This window comes from Urocitellus parryii, chromosome 2 (assembly GCF_045843805.1).
Source record: "Urocitellus parryii isolate mUroPar1 chromosome 2, mUroPar1.hap1, whole genome shotgun sequence".
Classification (NCBI taxonomy): domain Eukaryota; kingdom Metazoa; phylum Chordata; class Mammalia; order Rodentia; family Sciuridae; genus Urocitellus; species Urocitellus parryii.
In genome coordinates, this window is record NC_135532.1 from 69,261,071 (window position 1) to 69,288,021 (window position 26,951).

Here is a 26,951-nt window from a genome sequence, read left to right on the forward strand (position 1 = left end):
ATGGACACAATACCTTTACTTTATTTATTTATATATGTATGTGGTGCTGAGGTTTGAACCCAGTGCCTCATGTGCTAGGCAAGCGCTCTACCACTGAGCTACAACTCCAGCCCCCTAAAAGATTTCAGAAAATGTCATCTAGAAGATTAATAGTGCCAAAAATTTAAATTAAAGACAAAGTTCTAAATGTATCAAAGAGTAGTAATAACATTGTTGTTTGGGTTTCAATAGCACATCCTGTTACAATAGAAACAGTAGCTAAATTATATCAATAGACCTGAGGCAGACTAAGCAAGGCTTTCATTGAAGAGCTAGGGGTCCTAAAATGCTGATCAACTTTAAAACAGCACACAGACTTGATAAACACAATGAAACAAATAAGTAAATGTAATCAAATTATGATTACATTACAATGGTAACAGAAATGTTAACACAGGTAAGAGCCAATTTACTAATAAACACAATTACTAATATTTTACTAAACTGTTAATCTCAGAACCCAGGAATACAAAAAATAATTATGTGTGGCAGCTGGAACCTTAAAAATTTGACATTACTGTTTTTTATAATGACAAACTAAGACTAACAACCTTCTACAGCACATGCCAGAGAAGAGCCTAGAACACTGTGTGTATATCTGAAATCTGTTTCCAGGACCACAGACTTAGAATTTGATCTATTAGGCCCAAGGATTTTGATACAGAAGGTCAAAGGGACAAACTGAGAACAACACTGACCTTGAATCCTAGTTTTCATACTTTTGGAACCATGAGAGTCACCTGATTAAAGTACAATTTTCTGGGCCCTATTTTCCAAGTTTTAGACTCAGTAGGTCTAGGGTGGAGCTTGAGAACTGATATTTCTAACAAGTGCCCAAGTGATCCTGATCCCTGTTAAACCACTTTGAGAACTACTGCCCTAAATTAGTGAAAATAGTACTTGGAAGGGATTCCTGCATCCAATTAAAATAAAGACATTTTTTTTAAAGTGTGAATGCCTTAAAACTGATCTGTATTTTACAAGAAGGAAAGGCTTACATTTTAAAACATAACTTTTAATCTGTTTATAAAGTAATATGCTTGTGGGAGAATATTCAGAAAAAGAAATTTTAGGTATCGTTTTGTGTGTGTGTGTTTGGTCCTAGGGATTGAACCCAGGGTCTTGTGCATGAAAGCACTCCACAAATTGAGCTATATCCCCAGCCTTCAAATCTTAGAATAAAATAAAAATCACTCATAAACTCACTTCTCAGGAAAAAACACACACACGTGTGTGTGTGTGTGTGTAGATATATATGTAATCTGTGAACATTTGAATTTTTCTTACAAAAATTGTTTTCTTATAAAATTAAGGGAATGCTAAAAGGAATATGAAGATTTTTTAAACTGCTGTATCTGAACACATTTTTATTTACTTCACATATAACATAGCATGTCCAAAATCATTGAGTACCAGTTCTTGAAGTCTGATGTTTTAAAAATAGATATACAGTTGGAATTCTTACATAAAAGTATTTTTATAAAATAAACAAAATATATAAGCAAGTGTCACCCTGCATAGTGCTGTGTTAAGTGAAACACACACATTGGACTGCCTTTGAATGATTCTGTGATGACTCTGGTGACTATGCAACAGGAGGGTATGGTTCCAAATAAATGAATTTAAGGTCCCAAATCCATGCAGCTAAGGCAGAACTGCCATAACTGAGGTACATAATGAAGATTTCAACTCATCAAGAAAAGATATTTACGGGCTGGGGATGTGGCTCAAGCAGCACGCCTGGCATGCATGCGGCCCGGGTTCAATCCTCAGCACCACATACAAACAAAGATGTTGTGTCCACCGAAAACTAAAAAATAAATATTAAAATTCTCTCTCTCTCTCTCTCTCTCTCTCTCAAAAAAAAAAGACATTTACAATATATTCTGTTTTAATGATCATAAGAGGGTGGTATGTGTAAATATAAAGATATGAAAAAATATAAAGATATGAAAAAATTTTTGTGCACCAATAATCTGAATGAAGTATTTATATTTAAGTGTTTTCATATAATAGGACTGCAGAGAAAAATCAATTTGTTACCAAATATACACCTACGCCTGTATTTGTAGACTCATATACAAAAAATTAATCTGTTTAAATATTTAATGAGTGGAACAGTTTTTGAAAGTGCACAGAGTTCATAAATAACGTTTTAAAGGTCTATGATACCTTTTAAAATAAATATCTGCAATCACTAAATTTTGTTGATATACCAATGTATAATTCAATATTTCTTTACTTCTAATATTGAAATTTACTATAACTAGAGAAGACTACCTTTTTAAAAGGGAGGAAAAAAGAGTAACAAGATGTATAGCATCTACCAAATAATTTAATACCATCATAAGGATTTACTATATTTTTGTTGAAATGTAAGAAATTGCTGAGTTTTGTAGGTCAATTGATATGATTCAACCTAATATTCCCAAAGAAAAGGAAAAACTGGTAGTAAATAGATTTATTGATAGCCTTATGCAAACAGTATCATAAAAGGAATGATCTCATAATTATCATATGTGGTAAAGACTCAAAATGTAAATTATGTGCTATTTTCTAAGTAATATTTAAGGTGCAATTTTCCCACATACTTACATATTATAAGTAATAACAGCATATATATTAATCTCATAAAAATATTTTAAAGGAAATTACTATGTAAACACAGCCAAACTTAATGGCAAATATTCACTGTAATGATTAAGCAATGTGATTTATCAAATGCTATAAAGAACAATCTGCATGTTCCAAGCATGTTGCACAATTTAAATTTATTAAAAATAGAATTCATAAGGTATACTATATATTTTATTACTTATTCCATTTTTCATTTAAAAACAGCTAGAAAAAAATGTTTAATGATGGCTAAATGGTAACAGCTTTATTTCATGTATCAAATACCATGCCACTTCTAATAAGAATTTAACATGCACTATCAATAAATATTTCTAATTTTTACCCAACAGAGGAATAAAATAACAGTTCTCTGAAACAATTTCTCTTAATCCTACAAAAAAAAATCTATATACAACAAAACTTTTAAAAATATTTTTACCTCTTAGTTTTGGAGGATGTATATTTAAATACCAAATATGTATAAATAGTATTAAATGTATTTTGGGGTCAAGAAATGGTTATAAACAATGAAGAAAAAAAAGAAAAAACATATCTTCATACATAAAACCTGAAGATTTTTCAACTTATTCTTTTTTGCATGTATATAAAGTACGTTTTTTCTAAAAAGACACAAAAGCACAATTTTGAACTGGACTAATATGAAGCATGGTGCAATTATGCCCAAATGGCAAAGATCATGAATGACTAAAAGAACAGAAAGGAAAAGACTAGATCAATATGAATTTTGTATCATGGTCAAATATGTAAGTCCAAAGTCTGGGTCAAAGACATATTCTCAGAATTTGTTCTTTATAAAAAATTATCATCAGTGGTAGTTACTGATACACAGCAGATGGTAAAATTTCTTAATTGTTGACTTATTCCATAAAACGCCCTACTAAATTAATCTATGTTATTAACACAATTATAAATACCCTGAATATTTTCATGAGTTATCAGAATGTTACTAATTTTAGTGATTTCTTACCAAACCATACAATTTTCTAAATTTCTCAGTGGTCTTAGTGTAGTACAATAAAGTTTTCCTACTTTTTTTTTCTCTGTGGCAACATCTTACCTCTTCCTTCTTCTAATCTATGTCTTCTGATTACACGCTGCCGTTTTTCTTCTTGTCGTAACTGTAGGTGTTCTTCAATGTTAACCCCAGGTACTGGGACAGCTAGATGATTGATCAAAACAATAATAATAATAATAATAATAATAACAACAACAACAATACATGTTATATAACAGCTAAAACAGACTACACAAAACTCAAGAAAGTAAAAGCTAACAAAAACATGATCTAAAACAAGTTAGTTTTACTGTAAGAATTCTTAGCAAAAAAGGGAAAAAGAATCTCATCACTTAATTTCATAATGTCAGTTACCAAAAGAGCAATATTGCATTTATTAACTATTACTCTAATTTTTAAGCATGTACCTAATAGAATTTATTTAAAATATTTGAATTATCGAGTAGAGAAAAAGATGTTCAGTATAATAAATCAAGTTACCTAAAAGAAGATCTAAAGGTATCATTTCTTTTACTGCATCAAGAATCCCTCTTTGTCTTGCCTCTTGACCATCCAACTCTCTTGCACAAGCCTTGCAACATCCACACACAGCACAGCCAGATTCTCCAGAACCACAACCACAGATCCTATTTAAAAATAGACAAAGAACAATAAAACAGGGTTAACTGAAATCCTTTAATCTTTCCTTAAAATTCTTTTCTTTCTTTTGTTTGTTTTTTTGATACCAGGGATTGAACTCAGGGGCATTCAACCCAGTTCTATTTTGCATTTTATTTAGAATCTCAGGGTCTCACTGAGTCGCTTAGTATCTCACCCTTGCTGAAGTTGGTTTTGAACTCAAGATCCTCCTGTCTCAGCCTCCGAAGCCACTGGGATTACAGGCATGGTGGCTCCTTAAAATTCTTTTCTAACTTATTTTCCATGTTTCTGAGATGAAGTTAATTTTAAAGAAAAGGAATGAACAAGCAAATAATTTAAAATAAGAGTTTAGCCAGGTGCAGTGGTGCATGACTATAATCCCAAAGACTCAATAAGATTGCAATAAGGCCTGTCTCAGCAACTTAGCAAGGTCCTGTCTAAAAATAAATAAATAAAAAAAAATAAAAGAGCTGGGGATGATGTAGCTTGGTGGTAAGATACCTCTGAGTTCAATCCTCAATATCCCTCAAAATTAATAATACATTTTTTAAATTAAAAACTATAAATAAGAGTTTATTAAACTCCTAACAGGCATTTTTATTTTCAAAATAAGAAAAAAAGAGTCTGCCATTGTTAAAGTCACTATTCAAAAAAACATTCTTTTACAAGTTTTCTCAGTAAAACAGTAGCAGCTTTTGTATTAAGTGGCCTGGGTGGGTCATTGGCTAGTAAGCAAATAACACTGCTACCTACCAGGTAAGTTAAGGGAGGTGATGGCAGCTATCAATGAGTAAGCCCAGCTTGTCAGCTTCATACGTAAGTGTTCCCCCTCTTCTTTATATGCCATCATCTGCCATTCTCTCTGCTTACTGTGCCCAATTATCTATTCTTTTTCTACTTTTTGTTTCATATTAATACTGTGAATTCTAAGACCTTCTTGGAGGTCTTGTGAACTATATGATATGTGTTTATAACAAAATAAGGCAAGAATACTCCCAGAAGATGGCTAACCAGCAAATGAAGAACTAACTTCTTAGTCACATGTTTTGTAGATATACAAGTCATATCTTTATTATTATTTGTTGGATCAGCCTTAAAAACTTTTGACAGCTTTATTGAGACCATAATTAATCAGATTTGTAGAGGTACAAGAACAAGGATCTACCTGACAGCAGTTTGAAAGACACAGCGAGGTACTCTGCAAAACTCTTTTAGCTTTTAAAAGCAAGTTATTACTGACAATTTGGAGGATCACTAACACACACTATAAAAATTGTGATAGGGCAGGGGCTATGGCTCAGCGGTAGAGTGCTTGCCTAGCATGTGCAAAGCCCTAGGTTGGATCCTCAGCACCACATAAAAATAAAATAAAATAAAGGTATAGTGTCCAACTACAACTAAAATATAAATATTTTTTTAAAAAATTGTTATAAAATAATATGCCCTACTGAATTGTCCAAGGACATTATTTTTAAAATAGTGTTTATAAAACTAATCCTTTTCAAACTTTTCCAAAAAAACTCAAGAGGAAAGAACACTTACTCATTCTATCAGGCCAGGAGTACCCTGATACCAAATTCAAAGACACAACAAGGAAATTAAAATAAAAACACAAACCAATATACTTCATAAACACTAATGCAAAAATACTCAACAATATACTAACAAACCAAATTCAGCATCATATTAAAAGGAACATTATATGACAAAGACAATTCATTCCCGAAATACAACATAAGAAAATCAATGTAGACAGAGCTGCCCCACGCGCCTGCAGGGTAGGCGGACCTGCGACCCACCAGCAGAGCAGGTCCAGCGGCCTGCTGAGGGGCAGGCCCGCTCCCTCCTCCCTTGCCTGCAAGGTAGGCGGAACTGTGACCACCAGCAGATCAGGTCCAACAGCCTGCTGAGGGGCAGGCCCGCCCCCTCCCCCAGTGCCTGCAAGGTAGGCGGAGCTGTGACCACCGGCAGATCAGGCCCAGCGGCCTGCTGAGGGGCGGAGCCGCCCCCTCCCCCCGCACCTGCGAGGTAGTTGGACCTGCGACCCACCAGCAGGTCAGGCCCAGCAACCTGCGGAGTGACAGAGCTGCCCCACGCGCCTGCAGGATAGGCGGACCTGAGACCCACCAGCAGAACAGGTCCAGCGGCCTGCTGAGGGGCAGGCCCGCCCCCTCCCCCAGTGCCTGCAAGGTAGGCGGAGCTGTGACCACCGGCAGATCAGGCCCAGCGGCCTGCTGAGGGGCGGAGCCGCCCCCTCCAACCGCACCTGCAAGGTAGGCGGACCTGCGACCCACCGGCAGGTCAGGCCCAGCAACCTGCAGAGTGACAGAGCTGCCCCACGCGCCTGCAGGGTAGGCGGACCTGCGACCGACCGGCAGAGCAGACCTAGCAGCCTGCCAGCGAGGTAGACAGATCACCCCAATTGGAGGATGATCACAGCCACCACCTGCCCTGCAAGGGAGTTTTTTCAACTATACAAGAGCAATATAAATAAATAGAAGGAAAATTTCAAAAACACAACAGTTTCACCAAGCAGAAAGAAACTCGAGCACTATGAAAAGACAAGGAAAGAAAGGACCACAAGCAATGCAGGTCAACTCAACTCTAGAAGAGGCAATAGCTGCAACAGATGGAATGTCAGACAAAGAATTCAGGATATACATGCTTCAGATGATCTGGAGTCATAAAGAAGACATGAGACAGCAAAATGAGACAATGAAAGATCACTTTGACAATGAATTACATAAACAAATCCAAGAAGCAAAAGATCAATTACACAGGGAGATAGAGGCAATAAAAAACAAACAAATGGAAATCCTAGAAATGCAGGAAGCAATAAACCAACTTAAAAACTCAATTGAGAATACTACCAGCAGAGTAGAACACTTAGAAGATAGAACATCGGACAATGAAGTAAAATTATTTCAACTTGAAAAGAACATAGACAGCTCAGGAAGACTGTTAAGAAACCATGAGCAGAACATCCAAGAAATATAGGATAACATAAAGAGACCAAACTTAAGAGTCATTGGGATACAGGAAGGCATAGAGGTCCAAACCAAAGGAATAAACAATCTATTCAATGAAATAATACGAGAAAACTTCCCAGACTTGAAGAATGAGAAAGAATCCCAAATCCTAGAAGCCAACAGGAAGCCGAACGTGCAAAACCATAAGAGATCCACACCTAGACACATTATAATGAAGATGCCCAACATACAGAATAAGGAGAGAATTTTAAAAGCTACAAGAGAATGGAAGCAGATTACATTTAGGGGTAAACCAATCAGGATAACAGCTGATCTTTCAACACAGACTCTGAAAGCTAGAAGATCCTGGAATAACATATTTCAAACACTGAAAGAAAATGGGTTCCAACCAAGAATCGTGTATCCGGCGAAATTAAGCTTCAGGATGGAAGATGAAATTAAAACCTTCCACGATAAACAAAAGTTAAAAGAATTTGCAGCTAGAAAACCATCTCTTCAAAAAATCCTTGACAAAACATTACAGGAAGAGGAAATGGAAAATAACAATGAAAACCAACAGTGGGAGGTAGGACAGTAAAGGGGGGAAAATAATCAAAGAGGAAAACAAATCAGGTTTAGTAACATTAATAAACAAATATGGCTGGAAGAACAAACCATATCTCAATAATAACCCAAAATGTTAATGGCTTAAACTCACCAATTAAGAGACACAGGCTAGTTGAATGGATCACAAAACAAGACCCAACAAAATGCTGCCTACAGGAGACGCATCTGATAGGAAAAGATATACATAGACTGAAGGTGAAAGGTTGGGAAAAATCATATCACTCATATGGACTGCGGAAACAAGCAGGAGTGTCCATACTCATATCAAATAAAATAGATTTCAAGCCAAAGTTAATCAAAAGGGATAAAGAGGGACACTACATACTGCTCAAGGGAACCATACACCAACAAGACATAACAATCATAAATATATATGCCCCAAACAATGGTGCTGCTATATTCATCAAGCAAACTCTTCTCAAGTTCAAGAGTCTAATAGACCACCATACAATAATCATGGGAGACATCAACACACCTCTCTCACTACTGGACAGATCTTCCAAACAAAAGTTGAATAAGGAAACTATTGAACTCAATAACATAATTAACAACCTAGACGTAATTGACATATGTAGAATATACCACCCAACATCAAGCAGTTACACTTCTTTCTCAGCAGCACATGGATCCTTCTCAAAAATAGATCATATATTATGTCACAGGGCAACTCTTAGACAATGTAAAGGAGTAGAGATAATACCATGCATCTTATCTGATCATAATGGAATGAAACTGAAAATCAACGATAAAAGAAGGAAGGAAAAATCATGCATCACTTGGAGAATGAACAATAGGTTACTGAATGATCAATGGGTTTTAGAAGACATCAAGGAGGAAATTAAAAACTTCTTAGAGTTAAATGAAAACACAGACACAACATATCGGAATCTATGGGACACATTGAAAGCAGTTCTAAGAGGAAAATTCACTGCTTGGAGTTCATTCCTGAAAAAAAGAAAAAACCAACAAATAAATGATCTCATACTTCATCTCAAAATCCTAGAAAAAGAAGAGCAAAACAACAGCAAAAGAAGTAGAAGGCAAGAAATAATTAAAATCAGAGCTGAAATTAATGAAATTGAAACAAAAGAAACAATTGAAAAAATTGACAAAACTAAAAGTTGGTTCTTTGAAAAAATAAATAAAATCGACAGACCCTTAGCCATGCTAAAGAAGAGAAGAAGAGAGAGAACTCAAATTACTAACATACAGGATGAAAAAGGCAATATCACAACAGACACTTCACAAATACAGAAGATAATCAGAAATTATTTTGAAGCCTTATACTCCAATAAAATAGAAGATAGTGAAGGCATCAATAAATTTCTTAAGTCATATAATCTGCCCAGATTGAGTCAGGAGGATATAGACAACCTAAACAGACCAATATCAATTGAGGAAACAGAAGAAACCATCAAAAGATTACCATCTAAGAAAATCCCAGGACCAGATGGGTATACAGCAGAGTTTTCAAAACCTTTAAAGAGGAACTAATACCAATACTTTTCAAGCTATTTCAGGAAATAGAAAAAGAGGGAGAACTTCCAAATTCATTCTACGAGGCCAACATCACCCTGATCCCGAAACCAGACAAAGACACTTCAAAGAAAGAAAACTACAGACCAATATCTCTAATGAACCTAGATGCAAAAATCCTCAATAAAATTCTGGCGAATCGGATACAAAAACATATCAAAAAAATTGTGCACCATGATCAAGTAGGATTCATCCCTGGGATGCAAGGCTGGTTCAATATATGGAAATCAATAAATGTTATTCACCACATCAATAGACTTAAAAATAAGAACCATATGATCATCTCCATAGATGCGGAAAAAGCATTCGACAAAGTACAGCATCCCTTTATGTTCAAAACTCTCGAAAAACTAGGGATAACAGGAACACACCTCAACACTGTAAAAGCAATCTATGCTAAGCCTCAGGCTAGCATCATTCTGAATGGAGAAAAATCTGGAACAAGACAGGGATGCCCTCTCTCACCACTTCTGTTCAATATACTTCTCGAAACACTGGCCAGAGCAATTAGACAGATGAAAGAAATTAAAGGCATAAAAATAGGAAAAGAAGAACTTAAATTATCACTATTTTCAGATGACATGATTCTATACCTAGCAGACCCAGAAGGGTCTACAAAGAAACTATTAGAGCTAATAAATGAATTCAGCAAAGTGGCAGGATATAAAATCAACACGCATAAATCAAAGGCATTCCTGTATATCAGCGACAAATCCTCTGAAATGGAAATAAGGACAACCACTCCATTCACAATATCCTCAAAAATAATAAAATACTTGGGAATCAACCTAACAAAAGAGGTGAAAGACGTATACAATGAAAACTACAGAACCCTAAAGAGAGAAATTGAAGAAGATCTTAGAAGATGGAAAAATATACCCTGTTCATGGATAGGCAGAGCTAACATCATCAAAATGGTGATATTACCAAAAGTTCTCTATAGGTTTAATGCAATGCCAATCAAAATCCCAACGGCATTTCTTGTAGAAATAGAGAAAGCAATCATGAAATTCATATGGAAGAATAAAAGTCCCAGAATAGCAAAAACAATACTAAGCAGGAAGTGTGAATCAGGTGGTATAGCGATACCAGACTTCAAACAGAGCAATAGTAACAAAAACAGCATGGTACTGGTACCAAAACAGGCGGGTGGACCAATGGTACAGAATAGAGGACACAGAAACCAACCCACAAAACTACAACTTTCTTATATTTGATAAAGGGGCTAAAAGCATGCAATGGAGGAAGGATAGCATCTTCAACAAATGGTGCTTGGAAAACTGGAAATCCATATGCAACAAAATGAAACTGAATCCCTTTCTCTCGCCATGCACAAAAGTTAACTCAAAATGGATCAAGGAGCTTGATATCAAATCAGAGACTATGCGTCTGATAGAAGAAAAAGTTGGCTACGACCTACATACTGTGGGGTCGGGCTCCAAATTCCTCAATAGGACACCCATAGCACAAGAGTTAACATCTAGAATCAACAAATGGGACTTACTCAAACTAAAAAGTTTTTTCTCAGTAAAAGAAACAATAAGAGAGGTAAATAGGGAGCCTACATCATGGGAACACATCTTTACTCCTCACACTTCAGATAGAGCCCTAATATCCAGAGTATATAAAGAACTCAAAAAATTAGACAATAAGATAACAAACAACCCAATCAACAAATGGGCCAAGGACCTGAACAGACACTTCTCAGAGGAGGACATACAATCAATCAACAAGTATATGGAAAAATGCTCACCATCTCTAGCAGTCAGAGAAATGCAAATCAAAACCACCCTAAGATACCATCTCACTCCAGTAAGATTGGCAGCCATTATGAAGTCAAACAACAACAAGTGCTGGAGAGGATGTGGGGAAAAGGGTACACTTCTACATTGTTGGTGGGAGTGCAAATTGGTGCAGCCAATTTGGAAAGCAGTATGGAGATTTCTTGGAAAGCTGGGAATGGAACCACCATTTGACCCAGCTATTCCCCTTCTCGGTCTATTCCCTAAAGACCTAAAAAGAGCATGCTACAGGGACACTGCTACATCGATGTTCATAGCAGCACAATTCACAATAGCAAGACTGGAACCAACCTAGATGCCCTTCAATAGACGAATGGATAAAAAAAATGTGGCATTTATACACAATGGAGTATTACTCTGCATTAAAAAATGACAAAATCATAGAATTTGGAGGGAAATGGATGGCATTAGAGCAGATTATGCTAAGTGAAGCTAGCCAAGCCCTAAAAAACAAAGACCAAATGTCTTCTTTGATATAAGGAGAGTAACTAAGAACAGACTAGGGAAGAAGAGCACGAGAAGAAGACGAACATTAAACAAGGAGGAGAGGTGGGAGGGAAAGGGAGAGAGAAGGGAAATTGCATGGAAATGGAAGGAGACCCTCAGGGTTATACAAAATTACACACAAGAGGAAGTGAGGGGAAAGGGAAAAATAATACAAGGGGGAGGAATGAATTACAGTAGAGGGGGTAGAGAGAGAAGAGGGGAGGGGAGGGGAGGGGAGGGGAGGGGGATAGTAGAGGATAGGAAAGGCAGCAGAATACAACAGACTTGAGTATGTCAATATGTAAATCAATGGAAGTGTAACTGATGTGATTCTGCAATCTGTATACGGGGTAAAAATGGGAGTTCATAACCCACTTGAATCAAAGTGTGAAATATGATATATCAAGAACTATGTAATGTTTTGAACAACCAACAATAAAAAATAAATCAATAATAAAAAAAAGAAAATCAATGTAATATTTCACATTAACAGAATAAAGGGGGAAAAACCCACGATTATCTCAATCAATACAGAAAAAGTATTAGATAAATCTAATTCGATATTTTATAATTTAAAAAAATATTCAAAATACTAGGAATAGGTGGAACTACCTCAACAAAATAAAAGCCATATGTGAAAAACATATAATGAGCATCATACTCAATGGTGAAAAACTGCTTTTCCTCTAAGATCTCAAACAGACACGGACGCTCAGTTTCACCACTTCCATTCAATGTAGTATTGGAAAGTCTAGCCAGGACAACTAGGTAAGAATAAAAAATAAAAGGCATCCAAATTTGGAAGAAGTAAAATTACCTCTGTTCAAAAATAGTATGATCTCATACATAGAAAGCTCTAAAGAACAAAATCAGCAGTCGACACACAAAACTCTCTTATACTTTTTTTTAATATTTATTTTTTAGTTGTAGTTGGACACAATACCTCTATTTATTTATTTTTATGTGGTGCTAAGAATCGAACCCAGAGCCCTGCATGTGCTAGGCGAGCACTCTTACAGCTGAGCACAACCCCAGGCCTCACCTGCACTTCTGAATACTGACAATGAACAATTTGTAAAGAAAATTACAACAAAAATTCCAATTACAATAACATCAAAAAGAATAAAATACTTTGTAATGAACTTAAAGAAGTGAAAGATTTGTACAATAAAAACTACAAAACACAGCTGAAAGACATTAAAGACAGAAACAAATGGAAACACATCCCATGTTCAAGTACTAAAAAACTTTAATATTGCTAAAGTAGAGATACTACCCAAATCCACCTGCAGATTCAATGTAATTCCTATCATCATCAAAAGATAATAGAGAAAAATATATCCTAAAATTCATACAGAATTCCTAGGGACCCTATATGGTCAAAAAATCTTGACAAAGAACAACAAATTACTCATACATCCTAATTTCAAAACTTACTACAAGGCAACAGTAATCAATCAAAAGTGTGATGCTGGCATAACAAAACTTCACTGACCAAAGGAAGAACAGAGAGCCCAAAAATAAACCCTCACATATACCCTCAAATTTTGAATTTTTAACAAGGTTGAAAAGTTATTAAATGGAGAAAGGACAGTCTTTTCAAAAATGGTGTGGGAAAACTATATATCTACATACATAAAAATGAAACTGGATCTTTAAACCTAACACCATATGAAAAATGAACACAAAAAGTATCAAAGACCTAAATGGAAGACCTAAACATATAAAAACTCTTAGAAGAAATTATCAGGCAAACATTTACAGCATGGATTTGATAATGATTTCTTAGCTATAATGCCAAAGATATAGGCAACAACAAAATAGACAAACTGAACTTCATGAAAATTAAAACTTTTGTGAAACAAAAAGCAATATCAACAGAGTAAAAAGGCAACCTACAGACACAATTTATTTGTAAATTGTATCTCTGACAAGGAATTACTATGCAGAATATATGGTGAACTTTTAAAACTCAACACAAAATAAGCAACTGAATTCAAAAACAGGCAAAAGAGTTGAATATATTTCTCTAAAGATCTATAAATAGCCAAGAAGCAAGTGAAAGATGTTTAATATCAGTAATTATTAGAAAAGGTCAAATTAAAACTATAATAAGGAACCAATGCATACCCATTCAGGATGGCTACTAATCAAAAAAAGAAAAATTAGAAAATAACAAGTGTTGGTAAGGATGTGGAGAAACTAGAGTACTTGTGTACTATTAGGAATGTAAATTGGTACAAGCTGTGGAAAACAAAACGGTGGTCCCTCAAAAGATCAAAAATAAACTGATAATATAATCCAGAAATCCCACTAAATCTAAAGAGTACTGGGGCTTAAACTAGAGCAAATTATATCCCATGCTTGTGTAATTATGTCAAAATGAATCCCAATATTATATGACTATAATGTATTAATTAAAAATGGTTTAAATGAATCAAATGAAAGACAAAATTAAAGACAACACCAAATTATAAATTGTCATAATAAAAAACAAGTATGAGAATCATAATTATATATTAATGTGCCTTTAAGAAACAACACAGTAAATATACTCTACAGTCATTTGAAAGAAATGTTTTCTGCAGTAGGAATCCTCATCTTACCCTCCAGGAACTCTGTCTGGACGCCCACTGCTAACACAGCTGGCTCCATAACCTGTGCAGTCTCCACACACAGTGCATACCATGCACTGCTCCAGCTTCCACTTATGCATGCCTGGAGGGCACATCATGGATTTCTCATCTTTTTCATCTAGTTCTTCTTCCAGGTCTTCATCCATTGCTGTTGCCATATTTTCAACTCCAAACCCTATTTGACAGATCAATTTAGAATTTTTGTATGGATTATGACCATCTCTAAAAAACTGAATATTTCCCAATTTAAAAACTATATAACACAATGCTAGTCCAAGTGATTATACAAAGGATTGCTAAAATATAAGTATAATAAAAATAAATTTTAATTTAGAATTTGCTAATTCTCTGCCCATTTCCTTTCTGCAAAAGGAGGCAGGGAAGACTATTGTCAAATACATCTCTTCACTATCAATCATACTTTTAAATCTTCTGTGACTTTGTCTCTCTTTTCTGTCCTCACTATCAACACCTTCATTCAACAGATCTAAGAAAACCTAATTGCACTAAGCCAAGATCACCCCACTCTAGAATACCCTCCCACTATCATAAAATACATATTTAAATATGTCTGACTTCCCAATGTACAAAATTTCAATGTCCTTCAAGGTCTTCAAATGAACAAAATTCCTCAGCAAGAAACAATCACAATATGGCTCCCAATTTTCTTCGACCTCATTTCTCCCATGTGAATTACATTCCAATTGCTTTTCAAATATCTTGAGTCTTTTCACATGCCGAGGGCTTCATTCTTGCTCCTTCTACCTTGCACAAATACTTTCTCTCCCTCCTTCCAAAAATATCTAGTGCCTCTGATTCCTGAGTTCATAAGATGCTTCTCCCTATCTTACCTAGCAGAGAATTTTTTAGTCTTCAAGAATTCTGCTAAGGGGCTGGGGTTGTAGCTCAGCGGTAGAGTGCTTGCCTAGCACATGCGAGGTCCTGGGTTCAATCCTCAGCACCACATAAAAATAAATAAATAAAATAAAGGTATTGTGTCCAACTACAACTAAAAAATAAATATTAAAAAAAAGAATTCTGCTCAGAAGTCATTTCCTAAGAAAGCATTTACTACCTTGTCCAGGGAGTTAGTCACTATTCTCAAAGCCCATTCATACCTCAACTGCAACTTTTTAAATTGTGTTATAATTTATTCAACTATATTTTTTTAAATTGTCAAATACGCTCCAAGGATTCCATATGGAAGTGTTAGCAAACTTTTTATAAAGGGCTGGATAATAAATAATCTAGATTCTGTGGGCAATATTAATATATGCTACATTTTTTATAACCCTTTACAATTATAAAATCCATTTTTAGCTTGGAGAGCTATATAAAAAATGGTAGTGAGCAAATAAGACATCAGAATATAGTTCACTATATTTCTACTAGAGGCACTACAGACTATGATATTTAACATCTAGTGAGAAAGATAGATATTTTCAAATAACCAAACAAGTGTAAAAACACAACTCTGATAAGGTTATGAAGGAACACATAGTACAGAAGAGCAAGTCTGTGCAAATCAAGTAATTATATTTATGTTTCTCTTTCCCACTGGATTTAGACCTTCAAAGGCAAGGGTTTTTTTTACTTACTTGAACTTCTTTATTCTTAGTCAATATTATTATCTTGTTTCTTTTTGTACTGGGAATTGAACCCAAAGTGCTTAACCACTGAGATACATCCTCAGCTCTTTTCTGTATTTTATTTAGAGACAGGGTTGAGTTGCTTAGGGCCTGACTAAATTATGGAGGCTGGCCTTGAACTTGAGATTCTCCTGCCCTATTCTCCTGAGCCACTGGGATTATAGGCATGTGTCACGGCTCTTATATTTCTTATACCAGTAATAAGCATCTAACAGAACTACCACTCAATACAGGTTTACAATCAAGAAATAAACTCATAATATACTTAGCTGGTTTTGACTTTGCCACATCTAAGCTATGAACAGGCTAAGAAATGAGATAATGTCTGAAAGCCTACTTATCAATATCATAACAGTGGTGAGTTCTAGAGAGAAACAGAATATAATAATAAGCCTTGAAAGGGAACACAGAGCATTTGAATTTTATCTGTAATTTTCCACTAAAAAATGACAATATGGTCATAGGTAAAATTTTTTTTAAATTTCAATATTATTTTCTGTACTTTCCCTATTTTAAAATTTAAAAAATCTCTATATGTTCTTTTTGATTTTGCAATCCATATTTATTTTATGTGTCATAGTTTACTCATCTGCTTTCTAATTCACTAAGACAGTGGGTGGGATTCCTATTGAGGAAAAATATTTTAATTTCATTTTGATTATTATAGAACTTCCCCTATGAATCCAGAACATCAATGATAATTTATGCCAATGTTCACAAGTTTCAGAAAATAATTGTTCAGCTCAGCAACTCTCATAAAACAATTTGTGTATATATTTATATCATATATAGAAAACTAAACTGATTCTCTTCTTTGACATAGAAGTATTATCCAAAACCATGGTTCACCAGTTTAGCAAAAAGATAAAATATTTCCATTGTGAAATAACCCATTTTTTTAAAATTAGTATACTTCTAACAGACCGTCCTTTAAAAAAAAAAAAAAACTGCTGTATTTTAAACACAAGCATACACACACACACACACACACACACACACACACACACACACACACTTTCACAAAGACCATAACAGCAGGACAACCAAAGGGAAAATTCCTCCTTTCCTTAAGAAGTCTAAGGGTGATACAAAGAATACTGTGATCAAGTTGCCATCTACAAGTTAGACTTATCTTGACAAAAGATCAAATATTCATAAAAATCATTCTTAGTTGTCAAGAAAAGATTAAATTACAGATCACACATGCTGTTAAATAGGAGAAATTTGCCAGAGAAACTGCTGCCAAAAAATAGTTAAAACTGAAGACATGATATAAAAGAAGCTAATAACAAAGAGTTTAGGAAATTCACTTTTCCAAAACAATTTCATCATCAAAATGCCAAATTAAAGATAGACAATCAAATTTATGTAGAATTTTAGAAACCATTTAGTAAGCCAGTTCATTTGCCCAGAAATTACATATTGATTCAACTTTTCAGTGATATACTTCTTTGCAATAACTTATCAAATAAATAAGAAATTCAGAAGTTTTCCTAATTCATAGTAAGAAATCAAAATCATTCTGAATAAGAGTGAGTTTCTTCAGTATGTCCTGAAAAACTGACAAAAAGGCAACACAAATTTTAATATTCAAAAATTAAATACCTACCTTTGCCTCCTTGGCTCATGGCACCAGTGTCTCGTCCACATTGTCCTTTATTATTTACACCAAATGTCCAAACTTCTCCATTCTTCATTAAAACACATGTGTGAGCTTTGCCCATAGCTACCTGAATTACAAAATGGCCCTTCAAATCCGTCACCAAACCTATAAAAAAGATACAAATTTGGTAAAAACAACTTAAAAAAAAAAACCCTTCTATTCCTAGTAAAATAACTACTTCAATGTAGAACTCTTTATCTCTGGGCAAAATAATTCACAACAATGGGAAATGATTGACCAAGAGAGTAGGAGGGTATCATTAAATTAATTTATTTTGTAATGGCGTTTCAATGTATCTTAAAACTCAGACTTGGGACAAATCTTTATGTTATCTAACTTTATCTCAACTTTCCTCCTGAATGCCTGCTCCACATACCAATACCTCAACAGTACTTGGAAGAGTCAACAGTTCTCAAACTTTCCTGGTACAGGCACTAAGAAACCTGTAAATCAGTCACCTTGCCTGTTTTGTTCTGCCTCCACAAAACAAAGTAAAACCCTTGCCACTGTAATGACATTGATTTTATAGAAACCTGTAAGATTTTCTAAAGCAGTAGTTTTCAGTTCTTTTCCATCTATAATACTTTCTTCTACAATCTATTTCTTAAATTTCTACAAGCTATTTCTTAAATTTCCCTTATTCACATATTAGTTTTATTATATTTGTCACATCCAAGTGCCACCCACATTATCTATTTAGTATTTTTATATCACCTTTGACAGAAGTATGTCTAACTTTATAAAGTAGTAATATCAATAAAATTCAGACTATTAAATATTTTTCTAATGTACTTTAAAATAAAAACAATGTTTAAAAATTATTTATTTAAATTGCAAATATTACCTATCTTTTACAACATGCTAGGAAAATTATTCTACATTAGGAACTCTGATATAAGCTTCCACAAGTTGGCCTTCCTTTTCTCTTACACTAGTTTTGCATTTTAATGAAGTTCACCTCAAAAAATTCCTACTTTCAGTATTTATTATACTTGAAAAAGATACGTGTCATATAGATTTAACAGAAGTACTTCTTTTAACAGTACTAGCTGACATATTTTGAGACCTTACGTGTTTTAGGCTCTGTGAAAAGCACTTCAATTCCTACAATTTTCAAGTATCAACGCCTACATTTTTGGTAACAACTATATGAAGCAGGTACTATCACTAGTCCCTTTTAAAGGCCAGAAGAAAAGGGAAAAGAAAAACGAAAACCCTGAAATTTTAAGTAAACTGTTAAACAATAAACAAGTTGGTACCGGCATCAGAGCCCATGTCCATAACCATTAAACCATATCCCTTGATTATCTTACCCAACTGTTTCTCAGATTCTCAGAGGGCAGGAAGGGACCACATCAGTGGTCTATGCTGACTAAATGAATATTTTCCACCAGTCCTAGCCAAGAAGATTTTAGCAAGTAACAACAGTTGCTTGAACATTATTTTTAAACTTCACACGTACTAAACTAAAAGTCTGATTCACTAACAGTTGAAGCCAACTTTAAATCTACACATTACCATATTAAGCCAGCTCACACCACCTAAGTACAACTCAACCTAATAATTGCTATAATTGTTCTATGTGTACCATTTTCCCAGCATAAAATAATCACTTAAACTTCTAATAATATACTTATTAATTCCAGTTTCCTTATTACAAAAAAAAATTCAAAGGCTTTACACATATATCTTGCATAAAATCCTCTTAAGTGGATAACTCATTCTTTATACTAATTCTTGATTGCTAGGAAGAACAATCAAATACAAAGAGTTTTAGAGACTAGAGTTTACAATTATAAAACTATTTAGCTAATTCTCTTCTTCCCGCCCACTTTTTAATGTTTTGTTTATCAATTACCCAGTCACTTGGCAAGTAATTCTTGAGACCCTACCATGTGCCAGACACTGTACTGGGTTAGGAATATAATACTAGAGGAACAGAGAAAAAAAGAATCTCACCTTCATGACCTAGTTGAGAGAGAAATAATTCACTCACCAATTTGCTTTGTTATGAAAATCATTTCCTTCAGGGTACTACCATTCCCCAAGGGTCGTGGCACATGAGCAACTGAGTCTGGGAAAGCTTTGCTTTGCTCACTAAAGTAAAGTGTCACTCACAAGCTCTATGACTACCTCTTCATGAAACTGAAAGGGACAGTTTCTAGTGACAAAGGAAAATTTCTTTCCAAATGAAACACTTAAAATAAAATGTAAAAATGTAGAGAAAGCACGCTATAAATGTAAATTTTCTAAACATATCTTTATAACACTTAATGATTAGGATTGGACCTTCTTTGTATAAAAGTTAAATGATTTTTAAGTTCTTTTATTACTTACTTGAACTATCAGAATAAATGGCATCTTTTCCAAACATGTACAGTTCTCCATCTTTAGATATAACAGAACTACTTCCATTATTGCAAGCTGTATACACCACAATCTTTCCTTCCATTTTAATTATCTTTTTAGGTTTATAAGGTTTTGATTGCCGTCTGCTCTTAGCTTAAAATATAGTAATAAAATTATTTAAGGCATCTATATAGAAACAATAATAACAGCAGTTTATACCCAACGCCCCCAAAACAGAGCATATTATATGCAGTTATGATATACTTTATTTATTTTCAAAAACGTCTGGGTTCTCCAGCATGTTAATTAAAATGAGTCAACTTGCCAGCTTCATCTGGTCAATTAATATTTAAGCTATCACTGTCAGATCTTCCTTCTTTGTAACACATGGAAATTCCCAATGAGTAATACCAATTTTCCACCAAATTTCAGGGGTGCCCAATTTCTGCTTTAGCTTTTACATTATCAACTCCATTCTATAATAATCTATAAATATCATTACATTTTTATATGACATAATCCATCTACATATGTACAGTAACTACTTAACCTCAAGAAAAGAAAGAAAATGTTCTCCAAATATTAAAAGAAAAACTGGCTATGCTGAAGTTTCTATGAGACAGTAATATATTTTATAGCTATATTAAGCAATTTTTCCAATGTAACTTTTATTTTCACATGATTTTTACATATGTGTTGACTTCAAAACCTAATCCTTTTAAGTTGTAACTCCAATGTACAAAAGAGAAGTCACAAAAAAAATAACACCTTTCCTCAAGACTCTAAATAGAAGAATAGAAAATGTAAGAGATTATACATTTTTTCCTTGCTGAGTGATAGCTATCAGAGAAAGAACACTAAAAAGAGTAATCCCTGGTCAACAGATGAATGGATAAAGAAAATATGGTGTACACACAATGAAATTTTACTCAGCTACAAAGAGAAATGAAACTATGTCATTTGCTGGTAAATGGATAGAACTGTGAAACACTGTGCTAAGTGAAATAAGCCAGACTCAAAAAGTCAAAGAGTTGAATATTCTCTCTCATATGCAGACACTAGAGAAAAATATTTTTTTTTAAAGGGGGAATCTCATGAAAATAGAAGAGAGGAAAGTTGAACTGAGGAAAGGGACTGTGGGACTGGGGGAAGGAAGGGAAGGGGAAAGCACAGAAATGCAGAATGAAAATGAACCAATTATGCTATGTGCATGTATTGATACATTACAACCAGTTTCACTTTTACGTATAACTATAATGTGCCAATTTAAAAAAATAATGAATTAACACAAGACCAGGGACTGGGCTACGGCTCGGCAGTACAGTTCTGCCTGGCATGTATCGGGCACTAGGTTCAATCCTCAGCACCACATAAAAATAAATAAAATAAAGGTATTGTGTCTACTTACAATTAAAAAAGAAACATTAAAAAAAATAGAAGACCTGTAGAGAAAAGGGATGAGGGAGAAAGAGGGGGAAAGGACGGGGGGAAGTATTAGGGACTGGAATAGAGCAAATTATGTCATACAAATTTATAAATATTTCAAAATAAACCTATTTGATATAGTTATAATGCACTAATAAAAACATCAGTAATCCATAATCAACAATATTATATGAGCTTGCATAAGATTTACCTTCATTCTGAATATATATTCCTTCCAAAGTTTTCAGCTTTCTAAAAATGTTCTATTGGAATAAATAAGTTTTAAAAATAACACCAACTGATGCAACAGAATTAGCATATACTGCAGGGAACAGTCATGTATCCATAAAGCATAAAAATTTATCGATATCAGCACTAGACTGAAATCAGCAATCATGTTTTTTAATGTACAGTACACTATTTACTGAATATGCTTCAATGTAAAATTATCTATAACTTGGTGAGGTGTTACTCAAATTGATAAATTTTATGTTAATAAATTCCACATTATGTTTACTAAATGCTCAGTTGATCTGTCAACTTACTTGACTCTCCATCTTCTCCTTTACTAGCAGATCCTGTAAAGAATATGCTTCCGTCTTCTGCAACTAAAAGGGCATGAGAGCCATCGTGTCCAACTGAGAAGTGCACAATCTTTGGAGATTTTGTAATTGGTAATTCAACCCATTTTCCTGCTGAAGGACCACCTTGTTTGATTCCAAGACTCTGGTATTTGCCAGTGTAATATATCTTGTATATTAGAAGAAGAAAAAAACAGGGAATTATAGTGCCTTTTGGAATAGCACACCAGGTTTCACATGAGAAAATAAAAAAGCTTCAGTATTTTATTGAAAAATAAAAATACTAATGACCCAAACTATTTTTTCTATTACTCAACTTCCCCCCAACTTATACTCAGTACATTTACAGAAACTTACATGAGTTTCTCAATCATCAAAATAAACACAAAATAGGAATTCACCACAACTCAAAAGTTACACCGTTTCATAATTAAAATTAAATAGTTGTAACAATTTAACATTTTATGAGGTTAATATTTTTAGGGTCTTAAATATCACCATTGCTTCACAATGCTATTTTCAACATGAATTAAATTTTTAGCACATAAAAAACAAAATTGATTTTGTTAAAAAAAAAAAGTTATATACACTAATCAACAAATTGTATACATTCTCGTAAAGTAGAGAAAGTTAATTTTTACTAAAAAGAGTACTTTACCTTTCCATTTGCTGTTTTCATTAGTGCAAACTCTCGTCCTGCACCAAGGACTGCTGACTCCTCATCAAATCCTGTACCTACAATATCACAAGACTAATAAATACTACTGCATTTTTAATATGAATAATTTCAAGTACACCATGTACTCTTTAGAGTAATTTAGGTCAATTCAATTAACACCATTCAAAGGAAAGATGAGAAAACATGACATGCCTTAATTTTTAAAAAATTTAATGGTAATAGATAATACCACTCCCAGAAAAGATAAATTTATCATAATCTTAACATATTCTAAACTGTTGTCAAATTTTTTAATACACATAAAAAAATAAAATAAAAATTTCAATGTCAATAATATTCCTTGAATTAAGGTATAAATGAATAAATTTTAATTAAGTATCATTTAGGTACTAGGCATTTGGGAGCTTATGAAACTTACCTAGTTTAATTCTTAAAATTATACTGCCCAGTTTTTATTTTATTTTTTTTCCTCCTTTTTTAACTAGATTGTGTGGTGTTTTTTTTTTTTATTAGTTGCTCAAGACAATACAATGATCTTGACATATCATACATTTGATTCAAATGGGGTATTAATTCTCATTTTACTGCCCAGTTTCTAAATAAACAATTATAAAATGTGGGGAGATTCATCTAGATAGTCATTTGAGCTTTAGTGACACCTTGAAAATATTTGAATTTAGTATTTCAGATTCTCTGACCCATGCTTTTTTCTACAGCACATTTTATGTAGCTTCTCCAAAAATTTGAATGTGTATCCTTATGCACATTTCAAATTTTAAAACTAAGAATATTTAATTATAGCTTCATATACAGCACTTTATGATTTTATCTAGTCATAAAAACTCTTGTATGGGCTTTTTAAACTCCAATTCAATATATTTTCCTATGGAAGAATTACAAAAACACCACATAATTAGGATATGAAAGGTAAAGCACTAATGTCAAGTTTATTAAGTTTGGGGAGGCAACAATTAAAAAAGGTAAGTCTTACAGAGAATCCCATAAGTTAAAGAACATCACTATTAAAACTCAAATGGCATGGAAAACAAAAATCAAGACCCTGGTAGGAGCTAGTGATTCCAATTATTTCCACATTCCAAGAGCAAGTATATTAAGTCAAAGAAATAAACTCTGGTTATATTTCTGTATCCAGATGAAGCTTACTGATTAATTTGGCAAATTAGTATTTTTAATGATCTATAGGATCATTCTATGGATATCTTGAAAATCTGCTCAAATAAAAATCACAAGTTCAAATGAGAGAGCTATGTATGCTACTATAATATCATTTACAAAAAAAGTTCTCAAAATAATTGAAAAATAGTATACAAACTACCACTGATGTCCACCAGTGTCCATCCATAATTCTTATTACATGTTAAGTTTATTTTCTTTTGCTCCATTCAAAATAGTAATGGAAAAGTATTAGTAGTAGTCACTTCCTTAACATAGTCTTCCAATATTACACTCTATTTAAAGGTTATATTTCCAGGTTACTTCTACATATTAACTCAAAACTGTGTTTTACAGTAATAGACATAAAATAGCTATTAAATATGGGGGGAAACTTAATTTTTCCATCTTACTTATAATATGCAAGTCCTTTTCCAGATCAAATAATGAAATACCACAGGCATGCAAGCATTTTCTAGCCAGTTTAAGTTGCAATTCTTGTTGGAGAACAGGTTCAGTGCTTGTGGCAAATATTCTGACAACAAAGCCATCCTAAAAGAAATAAAACACCCAGAATATTACATTGCATAAATCTGTCTTTAAGGCCCTGTATTTATCTAATAAAAAACAAATAATTTAATAAAAGAAAGGTATTCCATCTATACCAGCTACTCATGATTCAAAACACTTACATCTCTTGAGGCAGCTATCTGATTAATATATTCTCCATCAGTGAATAAAATATTTTGACCTTCAGTGTGGCAATCTGTGCAAAAGGAAGAAAAATTAATTATATTACAACATAAATATAAATAAACAACTCACAAAATGACTTTACTCTTCTGTTGAAGATAGAATGAGAGTTTTCCACGCAATAAGGACAGGCTTAAACTCAAAAGGAGACTGCTTTTTAATAAAGAATTACAAATTAGCAGAAACTAAATAATTTGCTAATAATACTTATTACATTTTGTGCCTACATCTATAAATCTTCCATAATCAAGGACCTGAGAGCCCACCAAATTTCAAAATGAATTAGTATTAGATATAGTCTGACAGCAAACATGCAACACAATGAACAAACTACAATGTTGGTTACAATCATTTCAATAAAATCACATGCAATGTAGGCAATACTCTACCCTCAGACATACATCAGAGTCATTAGTGTCACAAAGAAATACAGACAGACCTAAAGCTTCTGTATTTGAGGTCTATGGTGTCCAACTACAGATATCACTTGCTTTATAAAACATATGATATTCATAACTAGTTGAATATTTCCCACTTAATAATTCATTCCCAGCATATTTAGGTTTTAGAATGCTCTAAACTTTTTAACATTCTTCGTTATTTTTTAATTTTTGTGGGGGAGGGTACCAGGGGTTGAACTCGGGGGCATTCAACCACTGAGCCACATCCCTAGTCCTATTTTGTATTTTATTTAGAGACAGGTCTCACTGAGTTGTTTAGAGCCTCGCTTTTGCTGAGGCTGGCTTTGAACTCATGATACTCCTGTCTTATCCTCTCAAGCCAGTGGGATTAGAAGTGCAAACGGCAACATTCATTTTTCAGAGACAAGTTCATGCTCATTTATTTCTTTTTGTCATAAATGGTCAAATCTTTTAACTAGCATACCATATTTTGTCAATACTGTATAGATATCTGTAGAGCAGTACACCACATACTTTGATCCAAACAAAGCACAAACTCAAAGGTAACAAGGGATACCAGTATTACAGAAGGACCACTGGAACAAGTGTTAGTGATTGCCTCTAAATAACACAAATCTACAAGCAAAATCAGTATCTTAAGTATAAATTGTATCCTTTTGGGAAAACAAATGTTCAGCAAGCAAGTATAAAAGCACACACATTTTCCAAAATAATTGCACAGAACTAGGATGAATCTCTCCATAAATCACAATGCCAAAAAAGTAATATTTCATTTCTAGTTCCACCTGAATCAACAAAACATAAAATTCTGATTTTTGGAATTCAGTAATGAAGCCCACTCAAATAAACTGGATTACTCTATATCTTTGCCCAGGAGCTTCATACTAGCATACTTCCTTATTATAAATATGCAAAACACAGGCAGACCCTTACCAAATAGAGAATTCAGTGATCACAAACTGGAAATAGAAACTGGGAGACAAGGCCCACTGGTAGCCCAAGAGACTTGGTAATCAAAGAGAGGAGAAATCGAAAGAAAGAGTTCCTAGTCCACTGTACAGAATACAAAGAGGCGCAAGAAAGATGCTTCTCAAGCTTTAAGCAGTAAGATTTTTAAACTAAAAAGCAAAGAAGAAAAACTCATTATAATTTCAGATAAATGCAGGCTTGAGGAGTGAAGCGGCGCAAGAAGTGTAGCAAAAAGCCTCATGATCTGAGGCAACCTGTCACCAGACACAGAAAACATATGACATGAGGACATAATCTGAAAGGTAAGGCAAGATATAAAGAACAAAATGACAATCTGGGGGGAATGTAAGTTTGAAGTTCATCAATAACTGTTTGAAATATTTTTTTTCTATAAATTAGGCTGTAAGACAAGTTGCAACATAAAGATCAAGGAATTACTTCAATTTTAAACATGGTATTCATTACTACCTAAAACCCAGCAATTCACTTCTGCTCTTCTTGAGAAAGCTACAGAGCAGAGTTGTCCCTACATAAATAAGCAAAAGGTACTATTGAAGAACATGCAGTCCAGCTCAAAGAAATGAGAAAAATGACAAACAATGGCTTCTTCAGGCTTGAAAGCTGAGTCTTCCTGCAATGTGATTCCAAGATTTTCTCTTTATCCTTTCTTCATGCATCGTGTAATATAATAAGACAGAATCTTCAGGAATATATCAAGGAACATCTGTAAGCTCGGAAGACACACAATATTGGGACTATCCTCCCAACGTTTGATTCATTCTTCATCATGAATACAGCACATATTTATGAAACACAGAAAGCCACGCTTGTATTGTTAAAAGTTGCATTTTTTTATGTTAAATGATGCAGAGAAATTTAAACCAAATAAAGACATTAACAAG

At 33.8% G+C, this 26,951-nt stretch overlaps 1 protein-coding gene across 4 annotated transcripts in view; it reads right to left on the minus strand.

Moving 5' to 3' along the window:
* Mycbp2 (MYC binding protein 2) overlaps positions 1-26,951 on the minus strand; it is a 280,426-nt gene that overhangs the window by 183,806 nt on the left and 69,669 nt on the right. For all 4 annotated transcript variants that reach the window (XM_026407494.2, XM_026407493.2, XM_077795218.1 and 1 more), the window contains exons 9-17: positions 24,598-24,671; positions 24,319-24,457; positions 22,712-22,788; positions 22,018-22,222; positions 20,036-20,200; positions 17,645-17,803; positions 14,357-14,561; positions 4,172-4,317; positions 3,734-3,835 (exon numbers count right to left, since the gene is read on the minus strand). In XM_026407494.2, the coding sequence (XP_026263279.2) occupies positions 3,734-3,835; positions 4,172-4,317; positions 14,357-14,561; positions 17,645-17,803; positions 20,036-20,200; positions 22,018-22,222; positions 22,712-22,788; positions 24,319-24,457; positions 24,598-24,671 (1,272 nt within the window). The remainder of the gene's footprint in view (positions 1-3,733; positions 3,836-4,171; positions 4,318-14,356; positions 14,562-17,644; positions 17,804-20,035; positions 20,201-22,017; positions 22,223-22,711; positions 22,789-24,318; positions 24,458-24,597; positions 24,672-26,951) is intronic.